General features: G+C 47.7%; 1 protein-coding gene across 2 annotated transcripts in view; it reads left to right on the forward strand.

Moving 5' to 3' along the window:
- Positions 1-25,278, forward strand: part of SLC38A10 (solute carrier family 38 member 10) — an 81,951-nt gene extending 56,673 nt beyond the window's left edge. The window contains exons 12-16 of one of the 2 annotated variants that reach the window (XM_028714418.2): positions 12,901-13,068; positions 13,265-13,654; positions 14,815-14,916; positions 20,926-21,105; positions 21,654-25,278. In XM_028714418.2, the coding sequence (XP_028570251.2) occupies positions 12,901-13,068; positions 13,265-13,654; positions 14,815-14,916; positions 20,926-21,105; positions 21,654-22,804 (1,991 nt within the window). In that variant the 3' untranslated portion in view covers positions 22,805-25,278. Of the gene's footprint in view, positions 1-12,900; positions 13,069-13,264; positions 13,655-14,814; positions 14,917-20,925; positions 21,106-21,650 lie in introns of both variants that reach the window. The other variant, XM_028714408.2, reaches the window with a different exon arrangement.
- Positions 25,279-25,378: the final 100 nt, after the last annotated feature.

The raw sequence follows: 25,378 nt of genomic DNA on the forward strand, positions 1-25,378 counted from the left end.
CCTATCGCACCCATACCATTTCAAAGAAGAGGGGGGTGACACTGAATTCAATTACAGAATCTTGGGTAGTTTCAGAGCATCAGTGGCTCAAGAAGCTCCCCAAACTGCCTCTTTAAACGGCAGAAGATCTCTTGCCGCTCACATCTCTTTCTCTGTTAACCTCAGAGGTGTGTGAGAAACTGGAAGGTGATCCTTCTGCAGCTAATTGAATCTTGGACTCAGCCTGATACTTGCCACCTGCTCTGATTTTGCTAGGTGCTGGCTGACGTTAAAACATGGCAGGGTGTTGCACTTTCATCCCAAAGAGGGGTTTGTGTGTGTGTCCTGTGGGATTTTCTTAAAAGTCCTGAGAATTCCAGCTTTTTAATTTTAGGAACGGAAATTGCCAGCATTTGAAAAGCCAAAAGTTTGCTTGTTTGTTTTTAAACCCTCAGGTGCATTGTATTGCAATTCTTACTACAGTGGTACCTCAGGTTACATACGCTTCAGGTTACATATGCTTCAGGTTACCTACTCTGCTAACCCAGAAATAGTACCTCAGGTTAAGAACTTTGCTTCAGGATGAGAACGGAAATCGTACTCTTGCGGTGCGGCGGCAGCAGCGGGAGGCCCCATTAGCTAAAGTGGTGCTTCAGGTTAAGAACAGTTTCAGGTTAAGAACGGACCTCCGGAACGAATTAAGTACTTAACCCGAGGTACCACTGTATTTCCTTCAAAAAAAAAAAAGGGTTAAATAAAGGTAAAGGGTTAAATAAAACACGTCATGCTGAAGGTGGCAAATTTAGGATAGGAATAGCCTATTATAGAGCATCACTTGCTCACTAGCTGCAGCTCAATATCTTCCTGGCTAGTAAAACTCACGCGCAGATTGTTAATTGCAGGCCGCTGAAGTATACAAATTAGCTGTAGTCCTCCAGTTCATAGTATATTTATGATGTGGCCCTCAGGGCTGCAGAGTTGTCCACTCTTGGAATTGAGCAAGCTTGCAGCCTTGGAGGAAGATGAATCGCACCTTTCACTTAGGGGGTGCAGCTGTGTAACCCTCCCTTTGCCTCACCCCCGTTCTAATACGCATGTTAGCACTGGAATCTAGCTCGTCAGCTTTCCATCCATTTGTTACCTACCAAGGAGGGGTTTACACAGTCGACTGCCGGGACTGGTTTGAGGCCTCCGTTTTCATCTGTGACACTGACAGATATGATCGAGCCACTTTCTCATGCCACTCACTTTATGTGTGAATGTTGTTTGTGCCAACTGGAATGTGATAGAGAAATGTAAGCGAGCGCTTTAGCCATTGTAGGCTTTGCATTATTTTACTAATGTTCTACATTCATTCATTTGTTCGGATGTAGAGTCCCATCCCCAAACCTCAGGGCAGGTAAGAGTTTGGGGGTGCAAGTGGGTAAGAGTGCAGAAATAAGTTTATTTCATGAAATCCTGCCCCGCTTTGCCAAGTCTGCTGTGGGCCGGAGTTCCCAAGCTCACAGTGGGCTGTTGCCGAGAGTGTGTTTCTCCTTGCCCTTGGTGACTGAACTTGACGCAGAGATGGTATCATTAAAGGGCATCCTTGGTAGACCTCAAAGATCATAAAGGAACTTGAGGGAGGGACTGGGGCTCGGTTGTTTAGGGTTTTGCCACTCACAACCAGCACTTCGAATTGTGCCCAGGAGAGAATAGGGAACCGGTTCCAATCACAGAGCATTGGTTTAACGTTCTCCTGGTGGCCCCAGCCAGCCAGGTCCATTCCTGCCGCAGTAAAAAGTTCTGGATTGTTGTCAAAGATGGCCACATGTTGTTGAGCTGTAGTTGGTTAGTCTAGTCTTGAGGCAACTGAGGAACGATAGCCACCTGGGGCACTCTGAGTGGAAGGCTCACAGTTTTCTCTCTCCAGTCAGAATGAGCGGGGCCACCCCAGAACAAGTCGGTTTAAGCCACACGTGTACAAAAGCTCCCTCAGCTACACGCGAGAGGGAACAATGCAGGAAAAATAGGCCCTGAGGGAAACCAAACAACAATGAACCCAACTCCCAAGGCATGCTGGGAGCGGCACTGTTCCACCGGAGTGGCGCTGCTTATTCATCGTGTTTCCGTTCCTCATGAGGTTGCCTTTCAAGCAGTTGCTCTCTGTTCCTCGGCCACCTTCTCTCGACCGCGGCTTATTCTGCTCCCCAGGCAGATGCATCCTGTCATTCAAAGCATGCATGGGGCTGCAGCGTTGCTCGGCTGTCCCCGGCGCACCCTCCTCCGGCCCACATCTGTTTCTTATTTCTTGCACGAGCCTCTCGCGGAAACACATGGCTTTTCTCGTCAGGCAGCATGCAGTTTGTTTTTAGCCCGTCCCTGACTTTGGGCCCCTCCTGTCTCCCCCCCGCCCCACTTTAATTGATGGGTTGGTGTGTTGAGGCAATCCCTACAGCCACCCTGTGCCTTTTCTTACCCTGCCTTCGCCATGCGCCCCTTGCCTGTCAAGTGTGCGCCGGGAGGTGCAGGGTGGGGGTTTTGTCGTGTGTGTGTGTGTGCGTGTTATTGTTTTTTATTGCCGCCTTTGATGTTGCAGAGCCCAGAACTGTACAGACTTTCATTAAAACCCTGCCCCGTGGGCCTGGGAATTATGAATATTAGAACGCTGCCCTTTTATGTGAACACGTATTGACCAGCGAACTTCGAACCCAAGTGCCCATTACGCCCCCATCTGTATTGCTGGGGGTTTACTGTCAGACGCTCTTTGGGAAGGTATAAAACCCCTTTCAGAGAGGCTCTGCTATTACACACAGTGCATACGTACGTTAAAAGGTTGCTAAGCTGCCTTTGAAAGCACATGAAGGCAATTACCCACTTTTTTAAAAAAAAAAGAAAAAGAAAAAATCTAATTAGGCAATTTCTTTCTGCTTTTGAAAGATACCTTCCCCTCCCCCAGAGGGTCTCCCTAGGCAGATTAAGATTTTGTAATATTTTTCAGCTCCTTACATGAACATCATTGCTTAGATTCCACCCCCTCTCCCTCTTTCCTCATCTCTCTGTGATTTTCTATATCAAAGACTTGATTCACGTTCTTTCTGTGCTCTTTCCTTGACAGTTTCAGACAGTCATTTAAGCAGCCCAAATTGGCCGCAGCGTTTTGTTATATTTTATCTATCCACTCGGATCCCCCCCCCTTTTTTTTTTTTTGCATCTGATGAGACATGGCTCTAGCTTGGTGTCTTGTGTGCGCTGCTGGTCTGTTTAATTTATGGTCGTCATGTGCAGTTATCGGTGAGAGCCTGCAGTCCTGACATCTGCGTTGCATGCAGGCCAGAGGGGATATAGGGAAAGATGGGGGGGGGGGGGAATGCAACACGAGCTTCTAAACTTGCACCTGTGGCAGGCATTTTTGGATACACCTGCCTTGTCATCCCTGTCTTCCTCCCCACCGCCAGATTGCTTGTGGTGATTCTTCAGACGAGAATCCCGGGTTCTGTGCGAAACGTGGATTATGCACCGTTCCCCCCTCGGCTTCTAATAGCTGCTGGAACAGCTTGGCTCGCTGGAGCACTCCCTTGTGCTTTGGGAAGAGCAATCTTTTAATAGCTCCTGCGACACAGAAAAAGGAGCTATTGCCCTGCTGTCATTTTTTGTTCAGTTTTACAGTCTGTGTGTCAGGAGAAAACGGTGAACTAGTTTCCCCGATGCCATTCAGTAACCTTGCGAAAGCTAGCAGCTACGGGCTGTACTTCTTGGGGGAAGTCCCTCTCCCCGTTCTTGCCAGGCATGTGCTCGCAGAATCATCTGCAGCCCCCTTTTTGGTGCGGGGGGGGGACCACTACAAAATGCAGTCCGATCTTGGAATGTTGCCCATGCTAGAGACTCACACGCGAGTCAGGATCTGGGCTAACACTGCAGCATGATATGCTGAGCATGCTAGGAGGGACTTTGGAAAGACGTTTTGCTGGAGGTTCCCACCACACCACCCCCTGGTCCCGGTTTTAAAATGCATGACGCATGACTGTCACCTTGCAGGCTAGGGATCAGACCTGGGCAACCCAAGCTGATCTTTTCACCATACCTATTCCTCCTCCTTCGTATCCCAAGAAAGCCAGAGGTAGCCAGTGAAGTACTCTGTAATGCACCTGAGTTATTCCCAGCTTGGAAAACTTCTCACTGGGGAAAAGACTTGTCCTGCTGGTTGATTAAAGTCCCGTTCTGCTCTTAAATACTGTGGGGTACATTTACGCCAAAGGCCTGATTTATCAGATGCAAGGAATTCCCCCCTACTTTCAGATGAATTAACTTTGGCAGGCAACTGAAGTTGTGCAATAAGCAAGCCATTCTCTTTTTTCCCTCCCTTCCTAAACAATTGCCACTGTCCACTGTCTTCACCTCTCTCTGTCTCAGAGGTATCTCGTGTGTTCAGCAACTTGTGCTGTCGGTACTCCATGTTGTATGTTGTGCCATTCAGAATTGTGCAGGTTACTGAACTTTAACTTTCATAGTCACCCCCACCCCCAAACTGTTGACAATTTCAGATTTGCACATGAGAAAAGGTGCTGCCAGTGGGCATTATACCTGCCCTGTATAAATAACATCTTAGCTCCAGATGATTTTTCTCCCCTTTCACAGTCCTTTGAACCATTGGCGAGAAACAAGGCGGTTTGGAGCATTAACCGCTGGGCAGAATTTGTGTTGTTCTGTGTTTCCATTTATAGAAGCTTTCTCTTGTGAGCCTAGTCCAAGAGATCGGGAACTGCATTTCTTCTCCTGTTTCTGTCCCCATCCCTTTCCCCAAATTGATGGGCACCTTGGGAACATCTGCAATATATGGTGTGGTTTGCTTGCTTGAGTCCTTTGTGTTTAGTTTCCTAAAGCTTCATTCTGCACATACCTGTGTTGTTATGGGACACTTTTTTTAGTTTCTTGTGCCCTCTGCCTGTAGCACATTTTAATTGTTTGTTTGTATTTCAGTTTAGCTAGACGCCAAGTGTTATATTTCTCTGTTCTGTGAGTTATTTTGTTAGGGACATATTGATTGCAGAGGATCTAACCTCATGTCCCAGAGGCTGGTCTGTCTTACCTTCATGGATCTTTAGAGCCAAAGAAGCATGTAAGTTGGTTAGCAACCTGTTTCTTTATCCAAAATCTGAATTGAGTCATGCACGCTTAGAATCTAGCAGCCAAATCTTGAAAAAAGCAACAACCTGAACATCAGTGATCCTAGAGAGGCGATGCTGTTAATATTTGGAGTGGATTTCTCTTTTATATACAACAAGGATTAAACTTCATTGATCTCCTCTTCAGAAACTTACTGAGTTTTGAACAGGCTGACCTATTCCTAGGAGAGAGATCAATAGAAGCAGACATTCAAAATGGAACCCTTTTGTAGCTGTCATCTCCTTATAATAGATAGAAAATGCCAACGTTTTCTGCCCAATTGGTAGCCCCCCATCCCACCCTCTGTCGCTCATTTTCTCCACTTTCCGTGACATAGGTAGCCCAACTTCTGAACGGAAGAAAAGTTTGGCTTCTTGGCACATTCCTCTCCTTTCACAGGAGCCCAGGGCCCAGTTAAAGGTCAGTGGGAGGGGAGGCTATGTCAAATGACACTGTAGGATGCTCACCTTAAACTGCAGTTTTGCTGCCTGTGAAATGAGTAGATGTTTATGCAGTTTCCTTTGCACACTTTCCTCAGTCTTTTGTTGTTGTTTAGTCATGTCTGACTCTTCGTGACCCCATGGACCAGAGCACGCCAGGCACTCCCGTCTTCCACTGCCTCCCGCAGTTTGGTCAAACTCATGCTGGTAGCTTCGAGAATACTATCCAACCATCTTGTCCTCTGTCATCCCCTTCTCCTTGTGCCCTCCATCTTTCCCAACATCAGGGTCTTTTCCAGGGAGTCTTCTCTTCTCATGAGGTGGCCAAAGTATTGGAGCCTCAGCTTCAGGATCTGTCCTTCCAGTGAGCACTCAGGGCTGATTTCCTTCAGAATGGATAGGCTTGATCTTCTTGCAGTCCATGGGACTCTCAAGAGTCTCCTCCAGCACCATCATTCAAAAGCATCAATTCTTTGGCGATCAGCCTTCTTTCCTAGTCCCTAAGATTTCTTCCACCACATATAATAAATTGCTTCTCTGACTGCCCAGCTAAACTGTTCCTTTTCTGTTTTATGAGGAAAGATAATCTCTGAGCAGCAAGGAGTTATTCTGGGTTTGTTTGTAGTTTTGAAAACATTGGTTGAAATGTTTTTCAGCTCTAAGTCCCATTAATGCTCTCCCAAGTTGTCCAATAACACAAACCGGTTTGATCAGGTTACGCTATCTTAGATGCCTGAATCGGCTGTATTGCAGCAGGAGCTGCGGGCAGGAATCTGGCGTGAGCTACACCTTCCTGGGAACATTGCTGCTATCCTAGTCAGATTTCTTGGAGAGGGAAAAGGAAAAGCTTTTAGGGTTGCTCATGATGAGATTTTATTACGTCCCAGAGAGACCGATTCGTGAACCATTAAAATAAATGGGGACACTTCGAAAGCCCGTGAGAAACGTCCCCTTCCTCACCCATGTTGCAATGCAGACAGAGTAGTATGATTTAGCTTGGGCTGGCTCTGTGCGCACCATCATTCAGTCTTCAGCACTTGGGCATGCTCCCAACATTTGGGGTTTTTCCTTCCTCCTCCCCTCTCCACGCTTTGCCCGCCCAACTCTTTAGCCCTGAGATATATATATTCTGTTGTTTTTGTAAGCCAAGAAGCTTTTACAGCCTCTTCGCCTTTTCCTGTTAAGCCCAGCACCCCTCATAAAACATTAAGAGGCACAGCATTACTGTAACATTATCCAAAGGGACCACAAGGGCGACTCTACAGTTTCAGCGATTATTACACATCCTGGGCAAAATGGTTCTCTGCAAACCACATATAGCCCCTTATAGATTTCCAAGCAGCGTGAGAGGCCATTAATTCACGCCCTGATGATGAACTTAATTTTGCTTCCTGCTGAGAAAATGACGGCTTAGAGGCAACTTTGTCTTATTACAGAGTGGAGAATTTTATCTCTCTCCTTTTGTTTTGCGCTGTGTGTGTGTAGAGAGAGAGAGAGAGAGAGAAAGTGTGTGTGTGTGTGTCTGTCTGTCTGTCTGTCTGTCTTCCTGTTAGATTTGTAACTCGGTGGCTATCCCTGGATCGGCCATTGCTACAAACTGCAGAAGCTTCTGCAAGGAATTTAATTTTATCACCGAGACCTTGGTCTTTTCACCTGCTCTGGAATGCTGGGCGGCCGCAAGCTTTATTTTGTACAGGTTGCCCGCCTAAACGGCTGTGAAATGCAGGAAATATAAAGAACATTCTCTGTTTCTTTTTAGTTTTCTCTTCCCCCTCTGATAAGGTGGGAGTCTCAGTGGCGTTACTTTATTAATGCTTTGGGTGTGTTTACTGGTGCGGAATGTAACTAGCAAACTTCTGCCCAAACCTCTGGCCTTGCAGCTGCACAGCAAGGTTTCTCCAAAGTTATTCATAATCACAGTCGTCGTCCCCCCCTTTTGAGGGCTGGGGAGAAGAAGGTCCTTGCAGTCTGTGGGACTGCGGACAAGGCAGGGAGTTTGCTTAGCTTTATGTAAAATCAAATGCATTAATTTTTGTTTAAAGCAAATTCCACTATATGGCAAAAGAATGCCTATTGGGCAGTGTGTCTCCATGACTTAGGGCTGTTCCATGCACAGTATTTTTCCTATGTGGGCCTTTCGAGTGGTGGAGCATACGCCATTGTGTTTGGGAAGATTACATGCCCTATTTTACATATGTTAGGAAGCAGCAAGCTTCCAAACGCATGTGGTTAACAAAAGGAGACGTTTCATGTGGTCAGTGGCCCTCAGCACTAGAGGATCGCTGAAGTGAGGCTTCCGAAGATCAGAGAACTTAGGTATCCTGCATGCTCCCTGTTCTCCTTGATGACTCCTGGTGCCAGTCCTCTTGGCCATTCATCTCCTTTTAAATCCATACTGCATTTGCTCCTCCTTTTAGGCCTCTGTTCCTTACCACCTCCAACCCCCAAATATCCAAGTTATGTGGGCAAAAGCCGATAAACTGTTCAACAGAGAGAAAATATGAAAATACAGCGACTTGTTAGAAATTTGCATAACTTATTCTGATTGCTAAGTGTTGGCTTTCAGCAGCACGGGAGTTGAGCGGAGTCTTGCAGGTCCTCTGCCTTCATTTCTGTGCAAAATGTTGTGAGCTCCATTTCCGGCTGTAAACACAAGACCACAGGGAAACAATAGAAACTTAAGAGTTGGAAGGGATCCCAAGGGTAATCTAGTCCAACCCCCTGCAATGCAGGAATCTCAGCTAAAGCATCCATAACAGATGGTCACCCAACCTCCGTTTAAAAACCTCCAAGGAAGGAGAGTCCACCACCTGTTGGGTTACAAGTACTAGGGAATTGAGAAATCTGTGCTGCCCGTATTCTGCCTAGGTTCCTGTAGCCCACCCAATTCTGCCTTGGCTTATCTGGCAGCTTCTACAAGGCTTTATCAAACTTCCCAACCTGCCAGGTTCCTCTGACCCCCTCAAAGGGGCCAGGGCAGCAAAGCTTTGAAGTAAGAGTTTGGTCATGCTGTGCTGCTGGAAAGGGCTCTAGCTCAATGGTGGAACGTCTGCCTTCCAATCACAAGATCCAGGTTCAATCCCCAGCGTCTCCAGGTACGGCTTGGAGAGATCCCTGCTTTGAATTCTGGAGAAGCCACTGCCAGTCAGTGTAGACAGAATTGAGCTAGATGGACCCAATGGCCTGGCTTGGTATAAGGCAGGCATAGGCAAACTTGGCACTCCAGATGTTTTGGGACTACAATTCCCATCATCCCTGACCACTGGTCCTGTTAACTGGGGATGATGGGAGTTGTAGTCCCAAAACATCTGGAGGGCCAATTTTGCCTATGCCTGGTATAAGGTACCTTCCTGTGTTCCTGTGCCTGTATTGGTTGTGTAGTTCCACCCCCTACAGTTTCTCTTCACTTTGAACGGTCTCACAGCTCTCTTCTTTCTCAGAGACATTTGCCTCTGGGACACGTTGCCTCTGGGACACAATTCCAGACTGCGGAGCAGAGGAGGAAGCAATACCAGTAGCCCGACCCTCTGAGCCAAGCAGCAGTTGGTTTCATGTGACTGTGCTTCTTTGCAAAATTATACCCCGACTTGCTTTCATGTGCACCTTGGGGACTTTTCCCCAAGCTCTCTGTGGGTGTTTTGTGCCAGTTTCTGCCACCTCTTACCTGGCTTGCAGCGGTTTTCAGCCGTTGCATTCTGTTGCCTAGAGCCCTTCTTCTCACAGAGGTGGTAAAACTGAGCAGTACCACTTCAGATGGCAGGTGGGAGCTCAAATAGTGAAATGGTTCCCCTTGAGAAAAAAGACTCCTATACATAAAACAGCAACATTTCTGGGAGAACGCTAGGCCAAACCCCTCATCCTTGTCATGCTAGCTATGATGCTTAAAGTTTCTGTAAATCCCCGCCTGCAATTTGAAGTGGCACATCCAGACACAGGGCAAGAATTAACGCCTAGATGTGCTGAACTATGTGTGTTCTGATATCCCACTATCTTTGTGCAGAATTTGGTATTGGGTGGCGCTGTGGTCTAAACCACAGAACCTAGGGCTTGCCGATCGGAAGGTCGGTGGTTCGAATCCCCACAACGGGGTGAGCTCCCGTTGCTCGGTCCCTGCTCCTGCCAACCTAGCAGTTCGAAAGCACGTCAAAGTTCAGGTAGATAAATAGGTACCACTCCGGCGGGAAGGTAAACGGCGTTTCCGTGCACTGCTCTGGTTTCGCCAGAAGTGGCTTAGTCATACTGGCCACATGACCCAGAAGCTGTCTGTGGACAAACGCCGGCTCCCTCAGCCAGTAAAGCAAGATGAGCGCCGCAACCCCAGAGTCGTCCATCACTGGACTTAACTGTCAGGGATCCCTTTACCTTTACCTAAAGAATTCAGCATCCGTGCTATTCTTAGCTTTTCCATTTCTCCTATATTACAGGTTTCTAGTTGCTAGGATTGTGGAGACTAGACTGTGAAGAAAAGTTAGGATCATTGTGTCTGGGTGAAATTGCAAATCCTGAGGGGAGACGGCTAAGCAGTATTTCCAGGGGGTGGTGAGACTTCGTTGCCTTGTTTAAATCTGTATTTCCTCTCCTGAATAGCACAAGCAGAATAAATCCTGCAAAATAAACAAATGTATGCACGTTGATTAACTTTGTGTGTTTATAAGGGTCTTTATTTTTAATGCAGCATGTACATAGCCCTAACTCCCTGCATGCTCACACCACAGAAATAAACACACTTATTCAGCTATGCACATGTGCATCTTCTGTATTTCCTTGCTGGGAGAGAGAAGGATTTCCCCTGGAAAGCAGGGCTAGTGCCAGGCTGCCATTGTTGGGCATCTGCCAAGGCTGCACACTGCTGCAGGCCCCTGCCCCATAGCGACCCCCAGAACCTCCTGACCCAGCTGCTCCTTGTTCTCACTGCCTTTTCACCTGCTACCTCTGAGTGTGCAAGTAGTGACACAAGAAGGAGCATCAGCATCCTCTGCTTGCCTTGCATTCTCCCTTTGGGCAGCGGTGTGATTTAATTGGGCAGGAGCGAAAGAGGTGAGCCCACTCAGAGAGGAGGACCCACAGAGGACCTCCTTTCATGGAGGATAATGCTGCTGGAGGCAGTAAGCCTCCAAATACCATTTGCCGGGAATCTTAGGTTCAGGGAGTGCTGTTGCACTCAGATCCTGCTTGGGGGCACCTCAGACGCTTCTGGTTAGACCATGTGAGAACAGGACATGGAATTAGATGGGCATTTCAGCTGATCTGGCAGGTTTCTTATTGGTTACTTACGTTGAGCAGGGGAAAGCTAGGTTTTAGTTCACCTGGGTCCAAGACCTAGTTTGGCACACACTCCACGGTCATTTGCACGCATACACAGGCTGGGAGTCTCTGGAGACTTCACCCGGAGCAAATTGGATGCTCGCTGCTCCCAGCCTCTCAAAACTACCTCCGTATACCTGCTGGAAGTCCTCTGCCCCCGCTTGGAAGCGTAGGTGTAAGCAGAGTTTTAATTCCCAGGAGGAGGCGAGAGTGAAAATGGCACAGGGTGGAGTGTAAGTGTGAAAATGTCTATTTCAGACTTAACCGTGCAGGAAATGCTTGGCGCGATTTCAGCTGCTGCCAGGAGCGAGGGAACAGTCAGGGCAAGCTCTGCTCTGCTTGCAGAACTGTATCCTCGGGGCCCCTGGTGACTGGGTAGGAAAATGCAATGTCTTATGGCAACTTCCCCAACCAGAAGCCCTCCAGATGTTTTAGACTGATTCCACGAGGCCTGGCGAGCACAGCTGGAAGGCAGCAGGCTGGGAAAGGCTGGTTTGTTGCTTTCCTGGCAAGGGGTGGTGGTTGGTGGTACTTACCATTTGACCAAAAAGCAGCTGCGAGCGAGATGGGTATGCCCCCCTCGTGTGCATCTCTTGATGTAGGGAGCCGAGGGTTCGGCCTGCAGAGGTTTGGCCTTTTTTAAACCAGGGCAGGAGTCTCTCTCTCTCTTGTTTGCTGCAGGCTGCCTCCCTGCAGAGTGGTAATCTAGGGTAATTGCAGGCTTTAAACCGAGGTATTATTGGGAAAGACTGGAGCCTGCTGTGTGCGCCCCCCCCCCCCGTTCCCCGCTTTCTAGCCATGCTGTTTGTTTTGTGCAATGATCTTTGCAAGCAGAGAGGGATCTGCTGGCGATTCCTACAGGAGGATGCAGTGAATTAACAGGCCCCCAAACTGCCGCTTGTGTTTCTTTCTGGCAGCTTTTCAAGCTTTCTTGGTCCTCTCCCATCTGGGGATTCCTCTTTTTTTTTTTGGTGCTTGTTATATCTTCCTCGCCTGCTGTGACTGTTTTCTTCCTCTGCCCTTTTTATTGTGGAGGCCGTGTAAGCCAATCCCCTGTTATGTTTCCTCCTGGTTGCTAACCCCAGCAGGTGAGTTCCCTTGGCCATGCCTGGCTTCTTCACTGTGCCTGTCCTGCTGCTTGACATGCACAGAATGCAAATGAGCAAGAGCAATGCTGCCATCTAGTGGCTCCAGCAGCAGCATCTTATTTGTTCTTAGTAAGTGCAGCGCTGTGGGTTAAACCACAGAGCCTAGGGCTTGCCGATCAGAAGGTTGGCGGTTCGAATCCCCGCAATTGGGTGAGCTCCCATTGCTCAGTCCCTGTTCCTGCACACCTATCAGTTCGAAAGCACGTCAAAGTGCAAGTAGATAAATAGGCACCGCTCCAGTGGGAAAGTAAATGGCGTTTCCGTGCGCTGCTCTGGTTCGCCAGAAGCGGCTTAGTCATGCTGGCCACATGACCCGAAAGCTGTATGCCGGCTCCCTCGGCCAATAAAGCGAGATGAGCACCACAGCCCCAGAATCGGCCATGACTGGACCTAATGGTCAGGGGTCCCTTTACCTTTACCTTTAAGTGCAGCACGGGGGAGAGGGGGACTTAGGTGAATGGAGGAAATCCATGACCAGATTGCCCAATATTTACTTGTTCAATGAAATGCAGCATGTGGGTGGGTGGGGGAGCTGTTAAACAACTGAAAAGGCACAAGGGAAGTGTGGGGAGCTCCGATGCAATTCCCCCAAATTTTCTTCCTCTAGTTTCTGTTTGACTTGTAGTCCTCCCCCACCTACCCTAGGTCAAATAGCAGTAGAGTGGAATTTAGATCAGGGGTGCAACAGAAAAGGGTCAAACCGCATTGCTGCTCCAATCAAATTGTCAATACCTCTCCTGCACAGCTGCATTTAATTAAGAGCAGAAAGCAAGAGGAGATCCAGTTGCAGATCTCCTGTGCAATGCGCAGTTTGGCCTAAGCCAGCTCAGTAGTGCAAGAATCTTGGCCTTCCTTGCTGGCTTAACCATCTCCACCCTTTTCAGACCAGAAACCAGCCATTGAAGAAGCCGCCGATGGCCGCGACAAACCCAAATTGCAGAATGGGAATGAAGAGCTGGAAAAGGCACAGATCTTGGATCCCATGGACGTGCCGAAGAGAGGCGAGAAGGAGAAGCCGAAAGAGGAGGTACAGCTGGACCGGCCTGACCAAGGTAATTTAGAATTGGAGCTGGGGAAAGTGAGAGACTGTCTGTGAACTTAGCCAATTCCACAGCTCTTCCTGTAGTTCCTAATTCTAGTTTAATTTCGTCTTCAGCCAGGTAGATGAGATAGCAGGGAGCGACACCTTCCTTTGCAGTGCATCCTCTGCTCTTTGCTGGCTGACCCACCTTCCTTCTCTCCCCACAGGCATTGCACAGCCTGTAGGAGAAGCCCACCGCCACGAGCCCCCGGTGCCACATGACCAGGTCTTGGTGGATGAGGGCCAGGACCACGAGGAGCCTGAAGACAAGCAGCCGCCGGCCAAGAAGAACGACCTGGCGGAGGGGAATGCTGTGTTGGGGAAGGAGCAGGAACATGCACAGCTGAAGCCCGTTCCCGAACAGGCAAAGGGAGAAGGTGGCCAGAAAAAGGTGGAGGACCACCCAGGGAAAGAACCCAAGCCTCCTGCACACGAGGATGAACGCCCCCCGTACAAAGACATCCAGCTGGACAAGCATGGCGAGAGGGATGGCGCCCGCCTGCAGCAAGCTGAACACTTGAAGGAAAAGATGCAACCTGAGAAGGAGATTGAGACAGGTAGGTTCCTAACCCCTGCATCTTCCCAGGGAGTTCGTTTTTATCCCTTGGGACCCTGAGATATGTTGCATTTCTGCAGTTAAGCTGCAAATCAGTGCAGTGCTTGGCTGTTGTCGCAGAATTCTGGAAGAGGGCACCGCTGGCTGCAGGGGCACCTGAGTTGCACACAGCCGGAGCCTCCAAAGGCTCAATAAATCACTTGCTTTCCCTTTCCCGGTGCTTATCCATAGCTAACCCCCCTCGCCACATGACCTCTGCCTGCCCATCCCCAGAGCCTAATTTGCACTGGCATTTTCCTCCTGCCCATGCCAAAAAAAGGAAAAGAGAAAGATCCACATCCTACAGCAAGACAACACTGTTTCTGCCATCTCGAGTGAAATAAAAAGGGTTTACTTCCTTTGTACAGTCATACCTCGGGTTACAGACGCTTCAGGTTGCATTTTTTCAGATTATGAACCCCCGAAACCTGGAAGTACCAGAACGGGTTACCTCTGGGTTTCAGTGGTCACGCATGTGCTGAAGCGCTAAATCGCGCTTTGCGCATGCGCAGAAGCACCGAATCGCAACCTGTGTGTGTGCAGACACGCCGCTGTGGGTTGCGAACGTGAATCCCGCACGGATCATGTTTGCAACCCGAGTGTCCACTGTACCTCGCTTTTAATGAGTCTTTATATAAGGGAATTTTCCAATGAGGAGTTCTCAGGCCCCTGCTCAGCCACTGCCTCCATTGTAAGTGTTGCTGGATCGGTTCACCTCTTTTAGTCATTGCTGGGGTGCGTGCAGCGAATCGCCTGGCACTGACAGATCCTGCATTATCTACTTCGCAGTAGCTTGCTTGCTTGCGAAAGCATCAGGTGCTGTGCTGCTCACCAGGGACCCAGGGCTAGAAGAGCTCGACAGGTGCCACATTGCTAAGTGCCCACTGCGAAGCTCTGTAGGGTTAGGGTTTGCATTTCAATGGGCTCGGGCAGCTAGCCCTGGTTTTGCTGCCAGCAGGCTCTAGCGCTGTTAAATATTTTTATGACTTTTTCTGCAGTCATCAAGTTGGATAAAAGCGGCGTGCAGAGGGGGGAGGGGAGGCGGGGGTGGAGAGGCAGAGAACATCTGTCGCTTTCCTTTCCCCATCAAGGAGTGTCTGTCTGTCTGTCCCTGGTATGCAGGTGAAAAAAGGGAGCTGCCTGCTCCAGAGAGGCCGGAGCCAGCCCAAGCGGAGCAGAGGGAGATTCGTAATGCGGAGGAGAATGCAGACAGCAAGCTGGAGGGTAAGCGCTGTCCTTGCTCTGCCCCCCAGATGCACACTCTGGGACTCCCATCTGCCTCCCCGGCAGCCCTTGGTGTGCGTGTATGTGTGTGTGCTCAGCTCGTAGTTTCCATGAAAGAAAGGAACAACCCAATCAAGGCTAGGTTTGCAAGGCCAGGTCATCTTGCCTTGGCGTAATCTTGGGAGTTTGTAATCTGAGGCTGCAGCCACCTGGGCACCACAATCCCATCGGTGCCGTAAGCCAACTGTGAAAGCGATAGCGCTTCCAGGAGAAAATAGCCGCCCCTGCTTGTAATGGAGAGCACACTCCTCTCTCTATTCAAGGTTGCTCTGAAAGGGGAACAGCTCCCCTGGAAAAAGAAGTCCGTTCCCTTGCTCCAAGCTGTCTGCACCTGGATTGATTTATCATGCTGTTATCCTTCTTTATAGCCCCGAGAGACTCCCAGAGCAGCTCACGAAAGATTTGCACAGTCCAGTCCCAAGAAAGTTTGTACATAATAGTCACATGGTGCCCAGGTTTATTCAGGCACTATTTGCCACCTTCATTCTTACTCTTCCCTGGTTATCACCAGGCAGCAGAACCACTGGGGATCCGTAGAGCAAGCGAGGCTGAGCTGCTGGACCTTACTCAGCCCATGATGGAGCCAGGTCTTCCTTTGCTGGTAGTTGGCAGTCTTCTGATGGCCTGAAACAAGTGGAGTTTCTTTCGTTCTTTTGTTTCTCTGTAAGCAAGGGGGAAGATATTCCTTGGATACAGGAGATTCTCTCCTTTCCGCTGCTGTGGTTTCTCCCCTCCCTTTCCCTCGCAATGCTTTTAAAGGCCACTGACACAGAGATTGCTCTTGGACACAGGAGCTCTTTCTTAGTCAAAACACACAGCCTCGGGCTCTGCTGATCTGGCGAGTGAAGCATAACCTCAGAGCAGGTCCTTGCTGGAAGTCCTCCTGTCCGAGCTTTTAAGCTGTTACTGTGGAAATCTGATACGACAGAGAAATGGGGGCTTCCTAGAATTAGATGTGCTCTCTGCCAGTCCTCTCATGTATGGATGCCTCTGACAAATAAGGAGATTCTGGGCAGAGCAGCTCCCGGCAATTGCATGGAAAATATTGTGTCCCTTTAAATAATAATAATAATAATAAATTTTATTTATATCCCACCCTCCCCAGCGAAGCTGGGCTCAGGGCGGCTAACAACAATCAAAATAATCCAACATTCTAAAAACATTCATTATAAAATTAATTAAAATCAAATTAATGGCAACCATTAAGCAACATTCTGTGCAGATTGCCAGAGGAGGGGGTCAGGCTGTGCCCTGACCAAAGGCCTGGTGGAACAGTTCTGTCTTGCAGGCCCTGCGGAAAGATGTCAGGTCCTGCAGGGCCCTAGTCTCTTGTGACAGAGCGTTCCACCAGATTGGAGCCGCAGCCAAGAAAGCCCTGGTTCTAGTTGAGGCCAGCCTAACCTCTCTGTGGCCTGGGATCTTCAAGATGTTTTTATTTGCAGACCGTAAATTTCTCTGTGGGACATACCAGGAGAGGCGGTCCCGTAGTCAGTCCAAAGCACTTGACTCTCCCATTTCAGTGTAACTCTCTGGGGCAATTAGCTTTGCACCCAATCCCATCTTGCAGGACAGGACAGTGGTGCCTCACAAGACGAAAAGAATCCGTTCTGCGATTCTTTTCTTCTAGCGGTTTTTTCGTCTTGCGGAGCAACCCCATTGGCGGCTAAGCGGATTAGCGCTATTAGCGATTTAGCGCTATTAGCGGGCTTAGTGGCTAAGCTGTTAAAAGGCTATTAACAGCTTAGCCGCTTTGAAAGGGGGGGGGAGCGGGGGGGAATGGCGAGACTCGCAAGATGTTTTCGTCTTGCGAAGCAAGCCCATAGGGAACTTCGTCTTGCGAAGCGCCTCCGCGACGGAAAACCCTTTCGTCTAGCGGGTTTTCCGTCTTGTGAGGCATTCGTCTTGCGGGGCACCACTGTAGCTCAGTGGCAAAGCATCTGTTTTGCGTGCAGAAAACCCCAGGTTCAGTTCCCAGCACCTGCAGGTAAAACTTAGAGAGATCCCTGCCTGAAACCCTGCACAACTGCTGCCCATCAGTGTGTGCAGTAGTGAACTAGATGAACCAGCGGTCTGGCTCAGTGTAAGGTTGCTTCCTATGTTCCATGTCATGTTCTAGACTTCCATACATTGCTGGCAGGAGGTCTGTGGATTAGTGGTGCACAGGGATAGGTTTGCTTTCACAGTGGAGACGTTTTGGGCCTGTGATGTGGAAACTGGGACTGTTCTCGGCGAAGCGAACATTGGTGGTATGCCGCAGAGCACTCTTCTAGAATCGGTGGCATTCCTGCTCAAACAGAGCATAGCTAGCAACCTTAATTAGGAAATAGCAAGAGCCCTGAGAGTAAGCTACGAACTGAGTGTTCTAAATAAGGTAATACAAGGGGCCATATGGTCAGTGTGACCTCCATGTAGGAAAGGTAAGCTGGCAGGTGTCTCATTAGCAAATATGTAAGGGGAAAGATGGGTAAAAGCTATAGGGAGTTAACAGTAAGAAGGCGTGTTCTCTTACATGAATTCCTACGTGACAATAGTGATCACGCTATGTAGAAACTTAGAAGTATCTTTCGTAATTGCCGAGCCTGAATAAGAGAGATTCCTAGGCAAGGCTGGTGTGCTTTTGAGATGAGGGTGTCACAGTTTTTAAACTCCCTCCCCATGTTAGACTTTGTACAGCACATACAAAAAGATTGCATTTAAACATGTGCAGAGTGCCTTCTCAAAGAGGAGCTCCAAATATTCTCTACATACCCATGGGCACAAGGAATTGAGCATGGCTGTGATTTCCTGACAAAGTGGAACCTCCCAGCATCGCTCGTTTCAAGTTTTAAACCATGGCATACTTTCATGAATCTGTGCATATGGAGGGGAGCAAATGCACGTATTTCCAAACACCAGTTTTGTCAAGTGCTTTTGAAAAGTTGGGAACGCTCGCTTCTGGTTGCGTGCAGATCACCTTCCCCCAGTGTCATTCGTCTTCTCAAAAAGCAACCCACTTTCCCCCCTCTCAAAAGTAAATATAAATATAAGTAAATATTACTGTGGAAAGTAAATATAAGGTTTACAGCATGCTACAGATTAAGAGAGAATTTTATGAAGTTGCAGCATAGGTGGTATTTGACACCAAATACACTAGCAAAAATGTCAAAATCAATAAAGGGTAATTGCTGGAAATGTAAGACAGAAGTAGGAACCTTCTATCACATGTGGTGGTTGTGTAGCATAGTTAAAAGGTACTGGGAAATGATCTAAAATGAACTAAAAAAAAAAGTTTAAAAAATCCTTTCCTAAAAATCCAGAAGCATTGTTGCTGGGGTTAATAACAACAGAAGTCACAAAAAAAGAGAAATTTGTTCCTGTATGTGAAAACAGCCACCCATGTGTTACTAGCCCAAAAATGGAAAACAGACAAGGTACCAACAAACGAAGAATGGCACATCAAACTGTTAGAATAGGCAGAGCTTGCAAGAATGACCACTAGAATAAGAAATCAAAATGATGAAAGATATAAGGAGGACTGAATATTGTTTATTGAATATATGAAAAAGTATTATAAATAAACAATCTACAGTGGTACCTCGCAAGACGAATGCCTCGCAAGACAAAAAACTCGCTAGACGAAAGGATTTTTTGAGCTGCTTCGCAAGACGATTTTCCCTATGGGCTTGCTTCGCAAGACGGAAACGTCTTGCAAGTTTGTTTCCTTTTTCTTAACACCGTTAATACAGTTGTGACTTGACTTCAAGGAGCAACTCATAGAACGCGGTGTGGTAGCCTTTTTTGAGATTCTTAAAGACTTGGGTGATTTTTGAAGCTTTTCCAAAACTTTCCCGACACCGTGCTTCGCAAGACGAAAAAAATCGCAAGACGACAAAACTCGCGGAACGAATTAATTTCGTCTTGCGAGGCACCATTGTACCTAGCAGGATGACAAGATAATAAGAAATAACTTATAAATAACTAAGAAATAACTAAAGTTTATAAAAGTAGTTACAATAAATGGAGTGAACCAAGGAAACGCGGGAAGAAGAGGAGATGAAAGGAACCATGGAAGGAGAGGATAGGAAGTTGGTTAAGTAATGTTTTATGGGCTTGGGGTTTTTTTGGTCTATTCTTGAAAATCTTAAATTGCAACCTCTTTTTTATTTTAGAGATTCTTTTCTTATTGTATTAGAGTTGTGCCTTGGAAGTCGAACGGAATCCATTCCGGAAGTCCCTTTGACTTCCAAAACGTTCGGAAACCAAATCACGGCTTCTGATTGGCTGCAGGAAGCTCCTGCAGCCAATCAGAAGCTGTGGCAGCCCAGTCAGACGTCCGGGTTCCAAAAGAACGTTTCCAAACCGGAACAATCACTTCCGGGTTTGTGGCGTTCAGGAGCCAACACGTCTGAGTTCCAGGGTGTTTGGGATCCAAGGTACGACTGTATTTTTGTCTACATTTTGTTGACATGGAATTATATCAGAAACACAAATAAATAAAATTATTGATCAGAGAAAGGACAAAAAAAGAAGAAGGGAAATGATCTCAATATCTTATCCGGTGGGTGTGTCTGCTCAGGTATGCAACACGGAGCTGGGTCCACACATGCAAGGTGGTTTGGATGAGGCCTAGTGTGCAGTTCAAACTTAGGCAGGGGGAAAGGTGCCTGAATTGACTCTGGCTACGTTGTCCCTTTGGATGGCAGGCAGTAATTCCTGCTTAGACGGTCGGTTCCAGTGGCTTTTCTTCCCTTAGCCCAGTGTTTCCCAAACTTGGGCCTTCAGCTGTGTTTGGACTACAGTTCCCATCATCCCTGACCACTGGTCTTGCTAGCTAGGGATTATGGGAGTTGTAGTCCCAAAAGAGCTGGAGACCCAAGTTTGGGAAACACTGCCTTAGCCCAAGAAGCACCCATTGTGAGATTGGAAGAGGAGTAGAAGGGAGCCAGCAAGAAGCCAATAGACAGCCAATATTCAAGGTTTGTGTAGGAGAAAACAGACCGACTACCTGAGAATGACTTGTCTGCTTACACTGAGGAGAATAGGCTGCCTGAGTCACCGTGTGACCCACTGTAGGATGTCTCCTAGTCCTCCGTCTGAAAGCTGGCTTGAATTAAGATCAGCCTGAAATAAAAAGACCTGTATTTTCCATAAAAAATTTCCTTGCGGTACATGTCTATACATTTTGATTACTTGTTTTCTTTTTTTGTTCTACAAAAAAAAAAAAAAAGCACCATGGTTTCATAATGTCTTTTTCCCTTCTGCTTCACAATGGGACTGAAACAGCCAAGATTAAAAAGATAGTTGCAGGTATGGATCAAAATAAATTGCAACTTTTAACCCTAAACCTCCAGGATTTGAATTTATACATAGAGTGTACGTTGAAGGCACTTGTGAAAAAGCACTGTGCGTTTTTAAGCTTGACCTTCTTGCAAGTACTCGAGTCTTCACACTGTCCGTGGCTTGCTTTTGACCGGGCACCTCGTCCTGGAATCTCTCTTGAGATTTCATCGGTTCCTTCACAGCTCCCAAACCATTTAATCTCAACGTGCCTGAAACTCCCTCACTTGAAGTACCGCTTCCTTTTGAATGTCACGCAGTTCGTTCCCTCTGCCTGCCTTGGTTTTCCATTTCGCTTTGATCCAAACTCGACTTCCCTTTGGAAAGAGCTACCCCTCACTACTTTGAAATGCATTGGTGTTCAGTGTACACACAAAAGAAGACATGGCAAGAGAAAACGACCCCAGAATGATAATTTGTTTCCAGAAGGTGCTTGGGGAATCGGGTTTCTTGTGGCCATAGGTACCAAAGTGAGCTATGACCTCAAGATCTGATAAGTGCAAGGCTATGCAAGTGTTTTGTGGAGACAGTAGCGTGCCCACTACTACTCTTTCCGAATTCCTGTGTATGGTAGACCATTGGGGTGCATTCATTCCAGCCCCATTTCCTCTCCCCTCCCCTCTCTCTTTCTAGAAGCTGGGAAGGAGAAGCAACTGGACCATGCAGCCTTGTTAGAAGTGATTAAGGAACAGCAGGTTCAGCAGAAGCAGCTCTTGGATCAGCAAGCAAAGTTGCTGGCCGTGATTGAGGAGCAGCACAAGGAGATCCACCAGCAGAGGCAAGAGGAGGAAGGAGAGGAAAAGCCAAAGCAAGGTGAATAATAATAAATGAATTAGTAGGGGTTAGGGAGCCACTCTGAGAAGGGTGGTATCAGTGGACCATGAACGGAGCCCATTTCTTCAGCTTTGCCCTAGGAATGCTTCTTCTCCACTTCCCTCCTCTTCATCTAGCAATACAAAGCCATTCTGGAAGCCAGCATAGCAGAAGCTGTTTCCTGGCGTGAAAATTCTCACTTGTGTGTAATTGGAAACCACAGGAGGATAGATGGAAGTGGAGGAAAGGCGACATTGGGGTTTGGGGAGACATCCACGTTTCTCTGCAGCCGTTCGGAGCTGCAGGAAGCCTGAAGCTTAGGAGGAGCCTCTCTGCTTTACTACATTGCTGCCCTTGTTTGAGTTTCAGAATTAACCTGGTCACCATGGCAGTCAGACGTGAGCGGCGGTAGGGAGAATTTGGGGTGGGGAGTGGTGTGACCTCCTTATGAGGCTGTTGTGTGAACTCCCCGGTTGTTGGGAGTAGGGAGATTTCCTCTTCGTTAGAACGTGCAATAACTAAGAGCTGTTTGCTTTTCTCTGCAGCAGAAATACACCAAGAACCTGACCTGCCTATCCTCAAAAGCAAGGAGAGAGAGGATGGTCTTGAAGATAAATTGGAAGACGTTGGAAAGATTATACCAAATAATGGACTGGATCGTCCTCTGCATGGGCTTGACACCCACCCCCAAGATTCTAATGGCCAGGGAAGACAACAGGTCGCAGGAGAGCAGCAAGCAGACAGCAAATTTACTGGAGCTCCACCTAAAATCCCTGCAGCTCATCCAAATGAGGCTGAGAAGATTTCACTGCACCAAGCTGGGAAAAATCAAGCTGGGAAGTTAGTGGAGCCAGTCAGAAGCGACTCACAGGTAGCCAGAGCTGGTGGGCATCACCAGGAAAAGCAACTAAAGATTGTGGGGTTGAAAGAAGGCCAGGATATTCAAATGGCCCAAAACGCCCTGGAAAAGATCAAGAATGTCCAGAAAATGGTTGAGGTTGCACAAAGAGCTGTAGGCCAAAGAGAGATGCCTGATGCAGCCAAAGTTCATGTGGCAGCTGAGAAGATTGCTCCAAGAGTCTCCGAAAGAGAGCCGCTTGCCAGGGAGGCGCCCCGTCATCAAGAACAGCAAGCAGATCCTGCGCATAAACCAAAAGTCTCCGAGAACATGCACAAGAACCTGGAGGTCCCAGGAGTTGTGAAAGTCGAGAAAGTTGGAGAGAAGCAGGCGTTACCTTTGGACCACATTGGTAAAGTGCAAGGCCAGGAGGGTGGTAGTAAAGAGGGGGTGGCAGCCGGAGGCCACAGCCCGCAGCCCCATCGTGCCAATGAACCAGGGCCGGATTTGGAGAGCGAGCGAAAAGAACCAGAGAAGTTACAGGAGTTGGAACACGACCCTGCTGTGAAGCCAGAGAAGGCTAGGCTTGCCCCCAGGGAGCATGAAAATGCCAAACCCAACAGAGACCTCAAGTTGCAGGCTGACCTAGACCTGCGCCGTAGGAGGCGGGACCTTGAGGAAGAAGAGAGCGAGACGGGGGATGTGATAATTGGACTAAACCCCCTCCCAGATGTGAAAGTCAATGACCTCCGCAGTGCACTGGAGACTCACTTGAACCAGGCAGCAGAAGGGGCCCAGCAAGCACTTCATAGTCGGCAGATTAAACAGATAACTGTGGCAGAGGAGGAGGAGGAGGGGTGAGAGAGGAAGGCTTTGCACGACTGAGACCAAACGTCGGGCCATTTTGGGATGCCTTGTTACTGAGCTGCCTGCAGTTGGCGATGCAACTGTCGGCAGCCTCAATCAGCTAGCTCTATCTGGACCGGACAAATTTGACTGGCGCAATCTAGAGGGAAGAAGAAACTGCATCGCTGCCCAGCCACTTTCATACTTCAGTACTGCAACAGCTTGTCCCTTCTCCTCATTTCTGCTGGTGGCTAACCTGCAGAGCCTCTGGGTTTTGGAGTGCTTTGTGCTTGCCACCTTTCCAAAGAAGCATTTGCGTTTTATTCTTGCTCGGTTGCCTTTTAACTATTTCCTTTAACTTCTGTGTGTTTGGAACTAGAACTCATTTTCATGCTTGCCGTTCAATCTCGATCAAATCTGCCTCTCCGCTCGCATCCCTTACAGTGGGGAGGGGGAACCTGGGACCCTCCAGATGTTGTTGGACTCCAGTTCCCATCGCGGGCAGTGGAAAGGGATAGTGGGGGTTGTATTCCAGCACCACCTCGGGGGCCACAAGTTTCCCCCGCCTGCCTTTAAATTAATTTTGGATTCTTCTGTTATTTGGGGAATGGGTCGATATGCCTTTGGGAAGAAGGGGGGAAGAAGTTTCATGAGCGTCTCAAGTGAGAAGACATTCCATCAGTTTAATGGGTCCAGAAACACAAAGCTAGCTAGTGTCGGAGGCATCCTTAAACCAGCTCATAAGTGGCTGTTCTGATGCATCAGGGGTCCACGTTAGCAATAAAGAGGTTGCCCATCATTTCCTCCTCTTGCTCGACTATCAAATATTAGGTTTATGCTTTTAATACATTCCTATCCCAAGTGCATTATGGAACCATACTGTGCATGAAAACTCTGCCAGCCACCTGCTGCAAGAGGAAGCAATTTAAAGGAAGCAAAACGAAGAGATTCCAAGTCGGCGTTATTCCAGTGGGCCAGCCTGCGTCTACCTCTTTCCTCCATTTGGCAAGTGCAGGCAGCGCTGTTTAAAGCTACCCCTAGCTGGTCCAGCAGTCCAAGCGTTTGTGAAAGGTGCTCGTGTACTTGAGCAGAGCGCCGCTTGGTTTCAGGCCTCCGGGTAGGGTTTGTGGCATTTGCTGTTGACAAACGATGCGGCGAAACTGGAAAGCTTTTGACTCTTGGATGCCCCTAACAGCTGGTGGTATCTTCCCATCTAATCTAAGATTCTCCATGCTGCAGAAATAATAGAATTTGGCACTGTGGGAATGTTTTGTTATAAACAAGCAGGGTCCTTGAGTCTGTAAATTGGCCTCGTATCTCCTGTCAGTCTGTTTATCTGGAACAGTTATGGGTTTAGGGTGCAGAAATACCTGTGATGGCATTGCTATTAGGACAATAGCAATGCCATCACAGTCTTGACAAGTGAGGCAGAGCTAGATCCTGCCTTTGCCGTATCTTGCCTGTGAAGTGTGCTTGATGTGTCTCCATTAAAGGAGATAGAGAAATGTGGCTGGTTCCACTTAACCTACTTTGAGGGACATTTTGCCTTGTCATAAGCACGATTGTCATTATAGCCTTAATCTTCAGAAGACTCACTGGGCCGTTCTGGACATATCACTAAACCATACTTTAGTGTTACGAGAACAAACCTAAGCAAGCCTTGAGTGTATATATTTCCCTCCTGTGATGTGAGCTTTAAAAAAACAAAAAAACTTTTAAACAAAACTTTCTACATCACCTGAACACAACAAACTGTGTTTAATCTTAACTATGATTTGCTAGAACAGCCAACTTCAGGTAAGAAACTGGCTTGCTTAAACAAACTATACAGTTAAGGTTGATCTAAGGTGTGGCTAATGTGGTGTCTTCCATATATTTTGGACTGCAACTCCCATCAGATCCACTCAGCATGGTCAAAGATGCTGGGAGTTACAATCTATCAACATCTGGAAGCTATCATGTGGGCTACCCCACATTAAACCAGAAGTGTAAGCTTCTGATCACAGCCTTGCATCTTTTTTGCACCAGAGGCTTACTGCAGTTTGTTCTCATACCCATGGTTTAGCATTACATGCAACCACCTCAAGTAGTAATGCTGCTCAAAGCACAGTTCAGCCACAGCTGAGACTGCTGTTACTTCAGTTTCGTTTGTTAGGTAAAAAGGGGTTAAATGTTTCTATGATCTTTCTACATGTGTTCTATTTGTAAATACCAGGAAAGTTGCTTTAATATTAAAGGGTTATGGAGATGTCCCTGTATGTCCTTGTCAGGCCTTTTCTGATCAAGAGCGATGTGATCATGTGCTGTGCCTGTTCTGTAACTAAAGGACCAAAGATACTTGTGACAATGCTCAATAGAGCAACTGAATTTTAAACAAGCCATCTCCCTACAATTGTGGAGAGTGAAATTTGGGGAAGGAGGCTGTGGACTGTACCTGGTGGATTATGGACAGGCTGCACAAACAAATAAAGTCAATCCTAGCATTTTCACCTGGAGCCTTTTGTTGTTCTTGATGCAAATAACATTTGTTTGTACTTCACAGAATGTGATTCCTAATCTACAACCAATATGCACCAGTAAGGAAGTGTC

The sequence above is a fragment of the Podarcis muralis genome, chromosome 2 (assembly GCF_964188315.1).
Source record: "Podarcis muralis chromosome 2, rPodMur119.hap1.1, whole genome shotgun sequence".
Taxonomy (NCBI): Eukaryota; Metazoa; Chordata; class Lepidosauria; order Squamata; family Lacertidae; genus Podarcis; species Podarcis muralis.